Raw genomic sequence first — 16,660 nt, forward strand, 5'->3', positions numbered from 1 at the left:
GCTTTAAAGTTAAAATTTAATCCACACGCAGAATGCCAGCCCGGAGCAGAAAGGGAATTTAAGTCCCACTTAGAGCTTAAACCCCCCCCCCTCCCCTCCAGACCCACACAATTCGGTGCAGCCCCTGAACAATGTGCACAATAGCCCTGACAAAGCAGCCAAACGGGCCTGGCTCTTCACTGCCTCTGGGCGGGGGGAGGAAAGAGGAGAGGAAAAGTAAGTAGTGATTTTCCCTGGTAAATAAGGGAGCAAATCCCCCCCCCCACCTTGCATCAGCCATACCCCACTGCCAAGATCCCCATCCACCGACTGCCTTCTACTGCTGTACATGGGGGACACTGCTCCCTCCCTGGGAGAGAAACATGGCAAAGCTGGGACACGTTGTGAGAATCAGGTACAACCACCAACCTGCCCTACAGCTCCTACTCTAGTGGTGTAAAATAAAGCCAAGTTTGCAGAGTGACCCAGATTCCCAGTTTAACTGAAACGAACCAGCAGACAAAGAGCTGTATTTTACCCACCGGTGTAAATAAAAGGGATTTTTAGTTCTGCCTAACGAAAATACAAACCATTTGTCTTATAAAATCACTAAATGCTATTCCTAAAGCTTCTTCCATGTACAGCCATCTACACAAGGTGCTGTTCTCAGCCATCCTCATTTCTGTGAGTCTCTTTTCCTACTTGCTCAGTAAAACAAAGCAGCACCCACACAACACCGATGCCGACAGTGCCACATGCAGCCTCACACACACCAACCTCAGCAGGAATTCAGTACAACCGGACCCGGATTCCCATCTGTGGGCAGATGCAGCCGTGTCACCTGAAGAGCACCCAGAAGCCAGACCTGAGGTTTGCTGTTAAACCCCAGAGATCTGTGTGGCAACAACAGGTTTTAGTGTGGCAGAGCCGGGGGCCAGGCTGCTCTGCCCCAGCCGAAGCAGGGCTGTGGTGTTCCATGGGAGCGGAGTGGGGAGCCAGCTGTATCCAGAGCAGGCAGCGCCCGCAGGGTACCAGGCTGTGCCCAATACTACACAGAGCTCTGGCACAGGCTTCACAGCGCAGAGGAAGCCCACATTGAGCAATCTCTGCTCTGGAAAGCCCAACAAATGAGCACAGAAACTGAACTCTAAAGGTGATGCAATTACCCAGTTGGTTGTGGCAATTCCTGAGCTAACACAGCTCGTCCCCAAAACAACCTGTGAAGGAAAGGCCCTGCACTGCCTCACCTCTGACTGCTTCCAGAGCAACAAATACCACATACTGCTATAAACCGGTGATCACACTTTGTCCAAACACTGCTCCAGAGACTCTTTGTCCACCACAAGGAACTGTCCTGCTAATCAAACACTTTCCATGCTGAAGAAAACCAAAACACTTTGTAGTTATACCACATCCAAGAGAACACAATTCAGTGAGCAGAAGTCAGATCAACTGATGCTGATGTGCTGGAGACAGGGAGCAATTTGTGGCTCACATCTTGCCAACATGGTGTAATAATAAATTCCTTCCTCTGCTACAGTCCTCATGGCAGGCTGTAACGCATCGCAAAGCTCAAACTACCTGCCACTGTCTCCAAGCCACAGGTCTTTAATCATCACATGTATAAGGTATAATGCTACAGATATAAAACTGGTATTAATAAACATTATTTGCTCTCGAAAGAAAACACCACTGATAAAAAGCACTATAATAATGTTATCAGTGACAACAGTCCAGCTGCTGTTGTGCTGCCCTGCTCCCTCACAGCAAGCTGTGGGGCAGAGTCTGCGCCCTGAAGGATGGAAGGGAGCCTTGCCTGGGGGCCCGGAGCAGCACAGAGGTGGTGTGTGGAGGCAGAGGCCTCGGCCGTGTCCTCCATGAGGGGCAGGGTCAGAGGGGAATTAAAACCGATGTTAAAGAAAGCCCCACAGCAGCCAGGAAATAGGATCTGTGTTAAAGCAACCCCCAGAGCGCAGCTCAGCCGCAGGCACTCGGACTTCACAGGTTATTGCTGACCTGAGGGGTCTGGGCAGATGTGCCAGGAAGGCAGCTCCCGAACCCGCAACTGCTCCTGGGGAGCGAGTGGGCAGCACTGGGGGCTCAGCCGCATGGGCAGGAACAGAGCATGGATGCTCCCAGCTCAGGGCCCGCTGCCCCTGCAGCACCAGCGCCTGCCTGCGAGCGGTGGGTACCGCTGCTGCCGTGTGCGGATGAGCTCTGCTCTGAGCCCCATCAGCGCTAACACGGAGGGGAGAGCGCAGCCGGATGCGAGCACCGGGAGCGCACCGGGAGCTCACAGAGCACCAGGAGCCGTCCGGTTGCTCACCAAGAGCCGTCCGGTTGCTCTCCGAGCGCCGGGGGCTGCACGGAGCGCGGCGGGGCTGCCCCGGCCGCAGGCAGGCGCTGCTGGCGCGGCGCTGGTCACGGCACACACCTCCCGGCCTGACCTCCTTTCCCCGCTAATTGCATTACACAGCCAGCTGGCTCCAGAGCCGCGTCGTCTGCTCCGCTGAAGAATTCCTGCTCTGGGGAAGCACGGCTGCTGCCTGTGCTGAGTACCAGTGGGGCTGACATCCCCATTGTGTGCTGACAGCGGCCGCATCCGAAAACCTAAGTTTTATTTGTAAATTAACCACGAAACTTCCTGCCAGAACAGTGCTGCCTGCAGACTGATAATGTGTGCCTTTCATTCCCTTTCACTCTTACTGTATCACTGCCAATTTGGTTTTCTGCTGCTCGCCAGCCCTAGGCTATAAAAGCCTTGTAAGACATAAGTGCAATTATAGTCCTGGAGTCAAATGAATTGGACAAATCCAATAGCGCGGCTCTGTCCCCACTTTGCAAACCCCTACAGCAGTTAGATTAGCTGCTAAAAATCGAATCTAGCTCCAGCTAACAAATTTCTGCAGCAAAGGAGCAAGAGTTCAGTGTGGGGTTGCAAGCAGACTTCTGAATTGGAAAGTTCTGCTATGACAATGGGGAAGATGGAATAAAGCACAACTGCTGCAGCTCGGTTTTAAGCCTCTCAGTACAACTCAGGCAGGATGCTGCTACTGTGATTGATCTTTGCCACAAGACAGGCAGGTTAAAAACCAGTTCAGAGCCAATGCTGCAGAGCCCCACAGTAGCACAGATACCTGCTGAGGTTTGATTATTCCACCAAGAAACAGGTTTTTTCAGGGTTCAGACTTATTTGGAGAGGGTTTTTCTGTCTTTTTTCCCTTCCCCAAGTAAGAAATACATCAGCATTTACTTCAACTAAAGGAACACAAACTGCAAACCACAACTGCACTACACAACAAGGGGCCACGCTCATCCTCAGTAGAGGTGCTTATTCTTGTGAATTCAGCCCAGAAATGAATTGTCCCTCTTGTGTGCAGTAAAAATAAAGAGCCATAATAACATATTTAAGTAAAATGACTGCATCTGCTTCATTCCGCACCACAGAGGATGCAGCCTCTGCCCCGGCTCCTGGGCCAGCAGGTGGTAAACCCTTCTGTTCTCCTCAACCTGAGCCCCCGAGCCAGGCACTGAGCTCCTGCTGCTGTCTGCAGGCAAAACAAGCCCAGGGAGCCCATAGAAACGGCATCAAGATCGCAGAGATAAGGGGCTTGGGTCCCACACACACCCATGCACAGCCCTGCCTGATGGGAGCAGGGGAAGGCAGGAAAAACACTGTGGCCCCCATTGCATCCTGACTGGCAACCTCTGATTATCTACTTCAGTAACAGTGTCCTCGGTGCCCACTGCGCTGTGCTCCAGCACAGCAAACACTGACATGGAGCAGGGATCGGGGGACACTGGAATCTGTCGTCCTTCGACACACTGCTATGAAAAGGGAGCATTATTGGGAAGAAGAAATAAGCATGAAACGATGTTGCTGACCTGGACACACTGCCCAACAACCTGAGGCAGGAGCCAAGCCCAGCGCTTGCTGTGCAAGTACAACTATTAAAGTGCTGGTGATGACCTGCAGATTTGCTGTGATCCCCACTGCATCCGATGGTGATGGTAACCAGGTACTGCAGGATGCACAGGGCAGCACAAACAGTGGGGGAACACACATTTTCCTCTTGCTTCAGAGTATGTCACAGCAGACACATGCTTCTCCCCAAGCACATTGCCAGTCATGCTCTGCACAGGCAAAGGCTGCCAAAATCAGCATGGGACTTGTGTGGCCTGAGGACCTGTGCTGCTAAAGCATCGATGCAGCTACCTGTCTGTACTGAAGTACAGGGCCTAAGGTTTGCAACAGAAATTCCCATAAATGAACACGGTTATTGGGTTATAAGGAGCACAGGAGGTTTAATGCTGTCTTTAGAGATGGTTTGGATATGCTCATGCCCCAAATGCTGGTTTTGAACACAGGTGAGTTCATTCCTCAGCATCTTCAAAGAACTGGAGACCTATCAATCATCCAGTGCTTCTGAAGCACATCCTGCCTCCACCCTCAGGTGGGTAAGAAGTCTGTGCTGATTTGCACAGGAACACACACTTGCCTATGCAAGAGCTGCCACAAATCAACCAGAAGTGCTCTGTGCACAAGCACAGATTATTCCTTTCAATGGAAACCCTCTGGTCCAGCCCATCAGCTCCTCAGGTCCATGAGGCTGCTCAGAGCTTTGTCCTTCTTTCCAGGACACACAGTTTGATCCCTGCAGGGCTCCATCCCTACAGCAGGTTTTAAGTCTCAGAGCAATTACTGTGCTTGTTTTCTGTGGGTAGCAGGTACTGGAGCTGGGCTCGTTTCCCAGCACTTCAAGACTTGGGGACTGGCAGCTACAAACTGCTCTTGCTTTTTGTTCCTGACAAATACATTCTCCCAAAGCCAACACAGGGAAGACAATTAAACAGGACAACCAGACCCTCTCAATGTCTGTGTTAATCCCTAACGTGGGTGGGAATTAGGACAATCAGTAAAATAGACTGTTTGCAATTAAACCCCATTCTTCCCCTTGTGGTAGCTCTGTCAGACTGTGCTCTCTCCTCTCCCTGGTGATGTATTACTCAACAGTGAGACAGTATTTCCACAAAACCCAGGAGCTCAGATTAAATGAACACAATTTGAGTAGGAAGGAGACATAGCAGCAGCTCTCAAACACCAGCAAGTCTGCTGCAAAATAATGTGTGTGGAACAGGGTAAAGGGCTTCAATTGGAGCAAAGTAGATGCTACAAGAAATGTTCTGGTGGAGCATAGGAATATGTTGCCTAGGGAAACTGGAACGCATTCATCACTGGAGTTTCTAACTAGCAGCTGGATAAATACTGGCCAGGAACAATAAAATACAGATGGTCCTACCTTAGTGAAGTGACAGAGACCGTTCAGCCTCTTCACATGAGCCACAGCCCTACTTGTCCATCCTCAAGTACTCAGACTGCATTTTCCCATAGCCACGTAAATCCACTAATATGAAGCTAATGAGTTGCTTTCATGAAGAGGAACATGTCATTTTGTTGACTTTTGTTTTAAATGCCAGATAGCACAATAAGACAAGCAAGGATGTGGTTAACTCTTCAGTGCTGGGTTAGGCTTCAGCCCCAGTGATCAGAAACCCACCTTTTGATTCTGAGGAAAAGCACACGTCATTTTGAAACCAAGTGGACAAATGCAATCACCCAATGACATAGTTATGGATGATTTTCAGAGCACAACAGCATCACATGGTAGACGGGATGGCTGTAGCAGCATTATCAACACACATTCACAACCTAGGCAGGACAAGTGGCCAATCCTAATTAAAAAGGCAAAGATTTGGTATGCACCTGAAGTCTTTGACTCTGAGCAGCAGTTGGCAAGCACCATAATCTCACCTCACTCCTCGTTAGGGAAGGCAAATGACTAAGCACTGATACCAGTGAAATTCTGGGCTGGGTTCTGGCCATGTTTGAAGCAGAGTCTGCTTGTCAGGACTGTGAATAACTGGATAAAGGCTTTACATATCAGCTGGCTGCCTTCGGTACTATGCTTGTCACTTCTCTTTCTCTTCTTTTCTTCCCCGTTCCACGCTGGATGATTCATCTGTGAGGTTTTATTATGCTGCATTTGGTTGGGTTGTTCCACCAAACTACAACAGTTTTGGCAGGCAGACAACATACAAATGAAATTATTGCTAATACCATTACTAATGGTGGCATTTGAGGCTACCACGGAAATGGTGTGTTTCAGAATCCAGAATGTAGATGCCATTTCATCCAGATAACGTAGCTGCAGAGCACCATGTGGCACAGCAGAATGGCCTGCGAGGAGCAGGCAGCACAGTCTGCTTCCAGTTTAAACTCTGATTTAAGCCCAGGGAAACTGCAGGCTCTGTTCTGGAATACCAGGAAGTGATTTACCTTTTTGGTGAGGGAATCATCTGAATCTGAAGGCATCCTTGTGGACACATGGAAGATGATCTCCACGGTGGAGGTAGCATAGTAGGGCGCTGTCTGTCCCGTGCTGCCATTGCGCTGCAGGCCACCCATGAACCCCCCGTGCGTGGAGAGATCAACCTGATCCATGGAGAGGCAGAATGAGAAGGGATGTGAAGAGGCTGATCAATCATCAGTACTTCTTTATGTATCAAGCCCTAGTGAATTTACCCCTTTATTCTGCAGCCATCCCAGAGAAAGAGAAGCCTCCCCCTGTGTTTGTGATCTTTGCATTAGTTAGAGCTGTCTGTTGCCCATTCCTGTATCTGACCTTTACTAACAGTAACCTCCTCTTAACCAGGCCCCAGTCATTATCTCTGTGGCTCTTTGCCTCCCTTCCAGCAAACCCAGCCAGGAAGCAGCAGTATTGTCACGAGCAGCTGCTCTAAGGGCTGTGCAGGCTTAGCAAGCCCACTCCAGACACACACCCTGAGAAGTCACTGAAGTGCAGAGCAAATACAAACCACCAGGAAAGCTGCAGAACAAAGTGGACATTGGTACAGGAAGAGAAACCTCAGAAGGAACTGTTCTAGAAGATTACTTAGAACATCCCTCTGAAGAGAAGCCTGCGTCCAAATGCTTGTTTGTTTCCCAGCTGCCTCACTGAGGATGCCACCTTCCCCTGCAGACCTTGTGTCACTTAAATCCTTCAGCATGAACACAGTTACTCTCTATAACCATAACCCAGAAGCATTCATGACAGTCAGGTCCCTGACACACCACTTCAACAGTGCAAACTGAACACAACCGTGTCTGCTCTCTGTAAAGCTCTCCTGTGGCCCGACCACATGAGGAGTTAATAGGAGGTAAAATGAAGGTAAAGTCATGCTCCAGCTCTCCAACATGCAGAAAGCAGAAGTGTCCCATGCAGCAGTGTGGGTCCCTCAGAGACAGGGAGGATGCATTTGTGCAGGAGCAGCATGGGGATTTACAACTGCTAGGGAGGTGAGCTTTTCAGTGGTGCTAAATATCAGTGTGCATTAAAATTTACCTTCTCCCCCACAAAGAATTACAAACCACAGAGTGATCAAAGCCCTTGGTCTCCAGTATGTAAGCTTAAGCTTAAGCTTAGCTTGCCTAAATTCATGACGATTATTACCTCCCAGCCCAGTCCAGCAACAAAATCTTCATAGGCCTGGCTTCCCCTTGCATTGGACAGGATGGAGCACTTGTCCTCCTGCCCCTCTGCAATGTAGAACACTGCGATCTTGTGGGTCTCCCGGCTGCAATGGGATACAAGAAACAGAACTTACACAAGCTAGAGCTCAGTTACTCTTTAGACCACCTGCCCTCAGAAGCAATGAGCAGGTGACCCCCGTTAGCTCTGCATGTTCCATGCACACAGTACATCCCTCACTTCCAGCTGCAGAAGCAGTTTTCCCTGGTGTTTCCCCCATGACCACAGCGCAGGCACCGCAGCCAAGAGCAGCAGCAGAACTGGTGACCAGGTTCCAATTAGAGGGTTAATGACATACATCTGTGCAGCCCTGCAAGGAGGTGCTGGCCCAGGTGTTAACGGGAGCTTAATGTGACCTACAGGATTTTAATTACAGGCTGATGATGTACGAGAAACAAAAACCATTACTGACTTCCAGAGCTGGGGCTGAGCTGTACATGGCCAACAGGGACAGTTCCCTGCTCTGAAAACAACCTGGGTGGGTTGGGTATGGAAATCGCTGGGATAGCAGAAAACCAGGACTCTTCAATGCTCCAGTTTCCCAAGGGCTGCATGTCGTGTAATGAAGAATCAAGCACAACAAGCAGCACTTCAGAAACAATCCATCCCTGTTCCGTACTGATATTCCTATTGCCAGCACATGCAGTTGTACTGAAGCTTGGGTTTGGTGACTTCCCACTGCTCCCCTTCCAATGGTGTGGGCAGTAACCATTTGCCTACCACTGTCGGGAATCCAGGTTCTTCAGCTCTCGCAGCAGCTTTGAATTCTTCTTCAGAAGATGAAAGCTTTTCCTATGGATATATAAAAGAGGAGTTGAAGCAATTCACAGCACAGACACAGCATTTCCTCATTCAAGTACCAAGAGAAGGGAATCAAATCAGCACGATGCAAACGGGTTTATCATTACTCTCACTATAAGCAATCTACAGGTGTTTTTGTAAAAGAATCACTGAAACAGGTACATGTAGAAGTTCAAAATCCTGCTCTGACCACCACCCAGCTGTATAACTCTCAATTTAAGTGTGCACATGTTTGAGGGTAGAATCATAGAATCATAGAATAGTTAGGGTTGGAAAGGACCTTAAGATCATCCAGTTCCAACCCCCTGCCATGGGCAGGGACACCTCACACTAAACCATGTCACCCAAGGCTTAATCCAACCTGGTCTTGAACACTGCCAGGGATGGAGCATTCACAGCCTCCCTGGGCAACCCATTCCAGTGCCTCAGCACCCTCACAGTAAAAGGAGTGAGAAGAGGACCATAAACACGCTCTGAATCCTCTCTTCCTACCGTCTATCCCAGGAGTTCATTCCCAAGTCATTCAACAAGAGCCGACAGAAGTAGAAGGAAGCCTGTGGTTCAACAGGACGTGGTTCCTCCTGGTGGGCCACCCTCATGCTGAGGTCTGAGCTGCACCTGAGGATGTACTGCTCCTCCTGAGCACTCTGCCTCACCAGGGCCTCGGTGAGCGCACGCTCCTGCTCGCAGCTCATGCCGCAGGGAGGTGGTGCTGGCTCGTTCAGCCTCCGCTGGGGATGCAGGAGGCACTCGGGGCTGGTGGTACCGATCCTGTCCAGCAGCCGGTCCAGAGCATCTTCCCCCTCTTCCACCTGGGAAAGGTCCTTCTGGGACATGGAGTGGTGCTGGGGGGTGCTGGAGACGAGCAGGGCGCTCGGTGAGCTCTGCTGTGGGATGCAGCCCTCCAGAGGCCCATACAGTATCCTGCCATCCCAAGAGTACTTCCCTGAGATATCCCTGACAATGACCCTGACGTCCGAGGGCGCTGCCGGTGGCTCCGTGTCCGTCTTCTCCGTGGGGATCTGGAGGTAGGATATAAGAGCACTGTCATTGAACACGAAGAGCTGCAGGTTGGGGCTCCGGAAGACATCCGATGACAGCTCAGAGGACTCCACATAGGAGTTGTCGTGGTTCTCGCTGAGGAGGCTGTGCAGGATGGCAGGGCCCCCGCTGAGCGGGTAGTGGCTCAGGTGGTTCACCAGGTGAGTCATGACCATCCGCGCAGTCAGAGGGATCAGCTCTAAATTCCTCCTCCTTTTCTCTAAAACAATGAAAACATCACAGATGGATGGGAACCAAAGGAGCAATTCAAACACAGCATCGGAGCGTTCCTGTTCCTATTGGGGAAGCTTCCCTTAGTTGTTAGAGAATCATAGAATGACAGGATGGTTTGGGCTGAAAGGGACCTTAAAGCTCCTCCAGCTCCAACCCCTGCCACGGGCAGGGACCCCTTCCACTGGAGCAGCTGCTCCAAGCCCCTGTGTCCAATCTGGCCTTGAGCACTGCCAGGGATGGGGCAGCCACAGCTTCTCTGGGCACCCTGTGCCAGCGCCTCAGCACCCTCCCAGGGAACAGCTTCTGCCTAAGAGCTCAGCTCAGTCTCCCCTGTTCTGGCAGGTTCAAGCCATTCCCCTTGGCCTGTCCCTACATCCCTTGTCCCAAGCCCCTCTCCAGCTTTCCTGCAGCCCCTTTAGGCACTGGAGCTGCTCTCAGCTCTCTCCTTCAGGAGCCTTCTCTTGTCCAGGCTGCCCCAGCCCAGCTCTCTCAGCCTGGCTCCAGAGCAGAGCTGCTCCAGCCCTCGCAGCATCCTTGTGGCATTAAATGATATTTAAACATTTTTCACATTTCATTAAAACCAGAAGTACTTGCACGAACCCAAAGGAGACAAAACCCTTTCCAGGAAGAGCTGTCCCATAGGAAGCCCCATTCCCAGCTGCTGAGGGCTGATGCCCTGGTCCTCACCCCACTGAGCTCTTACCCTCGGCGACAGTGAGCAGGTTGCCCAGGTCTGTGGAGGAGTGGCACTGGGCTGGCTCTGAGCTCCTCACGTTGCCCAGCGGCAGGAAGGGGTCATAGTCACTGGAGGAGAGGTCTGCCAGGCTGAGCACGTAGTGGCTCTGCTGGGTGTAGGTGCTGGAGCCATTCACACAGCAGTGCAGAACCTGCAGCACACAGGCATGGGCTGAGGAGCAGGAAGGGGGACAATGCAGCTCCCCCTTACACACGTTCACTGTCAGCCTTACATGGTGAAAGCCTGGACGTGCGACAAGGGACACTCATGTCTACATGCTGCTTCTAAAAGAACACTCTTCATCAGCACCGATTCTGTACTGAAGAGCTCCCTGCAGGACTCACTTGGTATTTAACAGCCCAGGACAAGTCACTGAAATACTTCTGCAAGGATTATCTGCCCTGGCTCATTGTTTTAAGCACTTTGTCTGTTCTACCTCTCTGATGTCACCATCACAGTGCTCTGCATTCTGCACTCCTCACTCGGAAAACTGCTCACTGTGAGAATTCAGGACGTGTTAAAACGCTTCTGTGCCCAGCAGGATCTGTGAGAGCATCCCATTCATTGCTCAGACTCACTCTGTAAATGTAGTCCAGTAAAGGAGCTTTGGATGCATGCTGATCTTCAAGAGCACCAGCAGACACAGGCTCCAGCAGCATCTTCACAGGCAGCGCCATACACCAATCCAACAGGCAGAGCAGCAATGACACTATGAACTGAATAAAACCATGTAACACAGAATTTAGGTATATTCTATTAAACTCACCCAAACTTAAAGCAGTTTCACTCAATAACCATCTCCAATAGCACACAGAAAGGAGAGAGACTCTTTCCAGCAACCTACCTTTTTATCTGCTTCCACTGAGGAGTATTCGGCACTTGGCAAGAGAAAGGCAATGGTGGCCACGAGGATCTACATGGGAACAGAATTTCACAAAGACATCTCACTTCTTTCAGCATAAGGATAGAGCATGAACTTCATTGGAACAGGGCATGAGAGAGGTTAAACTCTCTCAGGAGCATCTCACTGCCCTTATAAATCAATATCCAAGGGAGACCATAAAGTTTTCCTGAGCCTTTGGGAAATACATCACTACAGATAGGAGGAGCACACTGGTACTAGGGCCACGAATCGTAGAAGGTTAACGTAAAGCCACAGTTAGAGCAGCTCGAGCAAGGGATGAGGGAATAAAGACACTTTGCCCATGACTTGCACACGAACACTTGAAAGCACCTGCCTCACCTCAGTGATCTTTCTGGACAGGGAGGGTTCGTACTTCTGAAGCTTCTGCCAGTAAGAAACCAGCAGCTGAAGAACATCACAGGCTACCTGAGCTACCAGTTTGTTGGAGAACTGGAAGAGATCAGAATACAAATATCCATGTAAAATATCCAGGTATATTTCCTGTATTTTAAATCATTGTGCATCCATACAAACCATAAAACCCTGGTGATGTTGCAACAGCACATTGTGCACACCAGGATAAGCCAGATGAGACCTTATCTGTGTGACCTTAACTTGGCCTGTGGTGGGAAAGGTCTTTAGGTACAGAATCAGAGGCTGGTTCTGCAAGTGTCTTGCACTGTTCTATAGGACACAAGAGGGACATGGAGCTGATGGAGCGAGGCCAGAGAAGGCTCCTGAAAGGGAGAGCTGAGAGCAGCTCCAGTGCCTAAAGGGGCTGCAGGAAAGCTGGAGAGGGGCTTGGGACAAGGGATGTAGGGACAGGCCAAGGGGAATGGCTTGAACCTGCCAGAACAGGGGAGACTGAGCTGAGCTCTGAGGCAGAAGCTGTTCCCTGGGAGGGTGCTGAGGCGCTGGCACAGGGTGCCCAGAGCAGCTGTGGCTGCCCCATCCCTGGCAGTGCTCAAGGCCAGGTTGGACACAGGGGCTTGGAGCAGCTGCTCCAGTGGAAGGGGTCCCTGCCCGTGGCAGGGGTTGGAGCTGGAGGATCTTCAAGGTCCCTTCCAACACAAACCAGGCTGGGGTTCTATGATACTGCAAGGGTCCCACTGAAGAACCATGCACACTCAGAACCATGCTCCCTGAAGATAAGGAGCTGCTGATGACAGGCAAAGGTTCAGAACTGGGAGATCCCTTCCTGAGGACAGTTAATGCCATCCCACTACAGCCTGCAGAAAGCCCCAGGCTCCAGTTTGCTCAGCAGCATCCTGTTGGGGCTTTAAGCAATGGAACAACAAACCAGCAGAACACAAAGAGCTCCATGCAATCAGCAACTACTTATCAAGTGAAACTACACCTTTACATGATGCTATCGACTGGAGGCTGTCACAGCAGTACCTTCAGTGTCACACCTATGACATTGATGGCTTCCTTCACTTGGGGGTGGTTTGTGCACTGCGTCAGCTCTTCACAGATCCACACTCCGAGGCCACAGATGGCTATGCACCTTTGGGAAAGGAGAAGTGCTTCCATCAGAGGCTTCTGAACAACAACAGACATGGCAAAGACACGATCTCTGCTTTCCCTCTCACACCACAGCTCAACACCTTCACCCCACAGAATGAACCTCACCTTCCAGGGCTAAAGAACCAATCTAAGCAGGATCAAGGCAGCAGAAACAACTCAGCTGTACAAGCCCCAGGAATAAGTAGTGACTTCCCCATTTTCCCATTTGCTTAACTCAGTATTTTACCTTGCAGCTTCACTTGGCTCCTCTGTAGCATTCTTCAATAAAATATTTATGAGGTAACACTAAAAAACAAAATAAATTTGAATAAACATCTCTTTAATATATGTACTTTAAATAAAGTTGTTTCATTTTGCCATAGCAGCCCTTTGGTGTGTCTCTGGGGTGGGCACGTGTCACTTTTCCCCTACAAGACTGTTGCTGTGAAGGCCAGGAACTGACAGAGCTCTCCATCCCTCAAAGCAATCCATGTCTCCAGGTGTCCACTGAAATCAACACCTGGGAAAAACCATTCCATGAGGCGATGGTTCCAGTAGTGGAATGTTCTTAACATTTAATGTGATACCAAAACTACCTCCCCTTCTGCACCCCCCACATCTCTCACAGGACTATCGCACACAGATTCCGTGAATGGACACTTTCAATAATACCACCATCATCATTTAATGTGACCTGACAGCATCTGCCTGACAAACATTGCATTTGGTTGGAACCAGTTCACTCTCCTTGGAATTCAAATGCAATTGCAGCATCTCAGCTTTGTCAGTGTTATGGTACCTGCTGCACACAGCAACACTTCTTGAGTGAGTACCATGTAACGTGTGCGGCTGTGCAGGCATGGGGTGATGGAGCAGTGAGAGCACATGGGGTCAGTGAAGGGTTTCCTGGTGGATCTGACTTTACCTTCACATCCGCCGTCCCCGCGATGATGTCTCCGGCTTCGGCAATGGGCCGCAGCAATGGGATCTCGTGGTAGATGTTTGGGAAGCAAACAAGAGAACCAAGGATGGTGTGAGCCTCGGAGCGGGGAGCCTGCAGGGGCAGTGAACACAGACACCCACAGATCGGCTCTGAGGCCGTGTGTGTCACCATGAACACCAACTGCACTGTACTCCCACTGCAGCAGGGTCCTGAGGAACACATCCCTGTGGCTTTTCCCTTGCACCTACAGCAAGGGCTGCATTAAAGCAGTGACGAACAAGCACTTACCTGCCCATGTCAGCTGCTGTGTTGCTCTGCTCTTTGAGCCTGAGTGCTGCCTCCAGCAGGGACCTGGCCCCACTTCTAAGCACATTCTACATATTTAATACCTCCTCTGTTATTACACAGCCCAACCATCAGCTATTTACCATCAACAAAATCCACAGAACAACCTAAAGAAAAACTGAGTGAGAGTCTGAAACATTAATCCAGCACTACTATTAGCTGATCGTGGGACACAAGGGACAGCACAATGCACTCAACCTGACTGTATATGTGACAGAAGTGCATAGAGAGATTCCTACATCAGTAACACCATCAAAAGCAACATGGCATGAGCTGTAAACACATAACTGCTGCCATATCATCCTGTGTCCTGTTGAAATGCAATGCATGCTAAGTTTCATGCTTGTAGGAGAAGCAGAAGGTGGTGGTGGTTTGGGCTGTTCCCCCATGGAAAGCTCATTTCTTACTACAGCCTGAGCTCTGGATCACTGACCAGGGGCTTTGATGAGATGTCTGTTTGATGACAGGATGATGGAGAAGGCGCAGTCAGGCACTCGGCTCTGCTGGGACAGGAGAGAACCATGTCCCTGTGCAGCTGCACCAAGGGCAAGAGCAGCAGCACTGGTGCAGAAGGGATGGGTAGGTCCCCCTGGGCTGGTGCTTCATAGACCTGCTCTGGCAGCACTGCTGTCACCCCTCGCTGTGCCATCCCACCACTGATCTGCTGGTTTACTTCTCCTTCACTACCCTCTTTGTTTCGAGCCATGTTCCTGTTAGTGCTAAAGCATGAGATCCTGTGTTGCCACAAGAGTCCATAAGAGCTCCCTGTGAGTACCTAATGAGGCTCTGAAGTGCATCCCTGCCTTCAGCACAGAGATGTGCTGCAGCCCCAGTGGGAGCACTCCTCACATGGTGCCTCTGATGAACCCCCTGCACCAGGAGCGTGCAGCGCATCCAGGACCCCGTGCTCAGCTGCCCCAGCACCGCCCCACATGGCACTGATGAGTCCATGCACACCAACCCCATCAGCAGGCACCAGGCAGCCCCTCACCTCCAGCGTGTCCATGCTCAGCACCCGCGCTGCTGCCGTGATGAAGTCCCCGATGAGCATGGTAAAGCCAGGCAAGGCCAGGAAGAAGAACCAGGGTGGGCAGTGCCTGATGACTGTGTTCAGGATATCCTGGAAGAGAAGGAGCCTGCTTCAGAACACAGAAAACACAACAACAATGAAGGCCAAACCCAAAAGGAAGAGGTGAGGCTGCACCTCAGATTCTGTGTCCAATTCTGGGACCCTCACTGCAAGAGAGACCTTGAGGAGCTGGATGGGGCCAGAGAAGGGCAATGGAGCTGGTGCAGGGCCTGGAGCACAAGTGTGATGGGGAAGGGCTGAGGGAGCTGGGGGGTTCAGATGGAGAACAGAAGGCTCAGGGGGGACCTGATGGCTCCCTCCAAGTGCCTGCAGGAGGATGGAGCCAGGAGGGGCTGGGCTCTGCTCCCAAGGAACAAGGGATGGGACAAGAGGAACCGGCCTCAAGCTGCACCAGGGCAGGTTTAGATGGAGCTGAGGAACAATTCCTGCCCCACAGGGTGCTCAGGCATTGGAACAGGCTGCCCAGGGCAGGGCTGCAGGCACCGGCCCTGCAAGGGTTCACAGCCCGTGGAGACGAGGCCTCAGTGCCATGGGTTAGGGGTGGCCTTGGCAGGGCTGGGAATGGTTGGACTGGGGGAGCTTGAAGGGATTTTCCAACCTGGGCTTTGCAATTCACCAGTTCCACACTAATCATGGTGATAGATAATTCAGACCCCACAGCTCTATGTAGGAACTGACCATCAGGTACCAGCCATTGCTTCCTGCTGATGTGCTTTGTAGGAAAAGAGCGGTTTGTCTTTTTATAATAGTTGTAATCTTAAATTCCTGTTGGAAAAAACCCAAACAAACCCTTGTGGGACTCTGTGTCCAAACATAACTGTTCTCCTGTTAAATAAGACTGACTCCAAAGCCATTCATCCCTTTCAGATGAAGTATTGCATCATTCCCAGTGAGTTATTCCCTAAAACCCCATTACCCAAACCTCTGTAGCCATGAACTCCCCAGGTGCCACCATGGGCTGTGGCTTTGCCCAGAGGAGACTGGGCAGGAACCAACAGCAGGCACCAGCCATGCCAGGCTGCTCCAGCATCCTGGGATCCTGCAGCTCTTCTGCACTGGCAAATGCATTGATGTGAATTGCATCGAGTGATGGCACCGAGCACAGTGACACAAACCCACAGAGCAGCTGACCCCAAGTCACTCTTGAGAGCAAACCCAGCTCAGCCCTGGGGAGCAGAGCTGGTGCTGAGGACACAAGGGGCTCTCCTGGGTTTGCAGGTGTGAGAGCAGACCCCAGCCCCAGCTCTGCTCTCACGTTACCTGTGCCACAGAACACATTCCAGAGCCCCTCCAGCTTTAATCCTTCCACACTTCCATTCTCCACAGTCCCTCCCCATCAGAGCAAAGTTCCTCTGTTTAGGATCTCTTTCCTACAGGGTTTCAGGAGGTTTAACAGGGACACAAAGTCTCTATAATCCTTACACAGAACACTGCTGAAGAACTGGAAAAAGCTATTTCCACATTATGTGGAAAATCAGGTTTTGTCTCAATA

The 16,660-nt window shown here is 50.9% G+C and overlaps 1 protein-coding gene across 1 annotated transcript in view; it reads right to left on the reverse strand.

Annotated features, from left to right (window-relative positions):
• RALGAPA2 (Ral GTPase activating protein catalytic subunit alpha 2) overlaps window positions 1–16,660 on the reverse strand; it is a 110,022-nt gene that overhangs the window by 41,492 nt on the left and 51,870 nt on the right. Inside the window, exons 24-35 of the mRNA XM_034060969.1 lie at window positions 15,070–15,198; window positions 13,716–13,844; window positions 13,038–13,096; window positions 12,683–12,791; window positions 11,624–11,734; window positions 11,225–11,293; window positions 10,959–11,096; window positions 10,348–10,531; window positions 8,862–9,630; window positions 8,289–8,360; window positions 7,491–7,614; window positions 6,317–6,472 (exon numbers count right to left, since the gene is read on the reverse strand). Of these exons, the coding sequence (XP_033916860.1) occupies window positions 6,317–6,472; window positions 7,491–7,614; window positions 8,289–8,360; window positions 8,862–9,630; window positions 10,348–10,531; window positions 10,959–11,096; window positions 11,225–11,293; window positions 11,624–11,734; window positions 12,683–12,791; window positions 13,038–13,096; window positions 13,716–13,844; window positions 15,070–15,198 (2,049 nt within the window). The remainder of the gene's footprint in view (window positions 1–6,316; window positions 6,473–7,490; window positions 7,615–8,288; window positions 8,361–8,861; window positions 9,631–10,347; window positions 10,532–10,958; window positions 11,097–11,224; window positions 11,294–11,623; window positions 11,735–12,682; window positions 12,792–13,037; window positions 13,097–13,715; window positions 13,845–15,069; window positions 15,199–16,660) is intronic.

The sequence above is a fragment of the Melopsittacus undulatus genome, chromosome 3 (genome assembly GCF_012275295.1).
Source record: "Melopsittacus undulatus isolate bMelUnd1 chromosome 3, bMelUnd1.mat.Z, whole genome shotgun sequence".
Taxonomy (NCBI): Eukaryota; Metazoa; Chordata; class Aves; order Psittaciformes; family Psittaculidae; genus Melopsittacus; species Melopsittacus undulatus.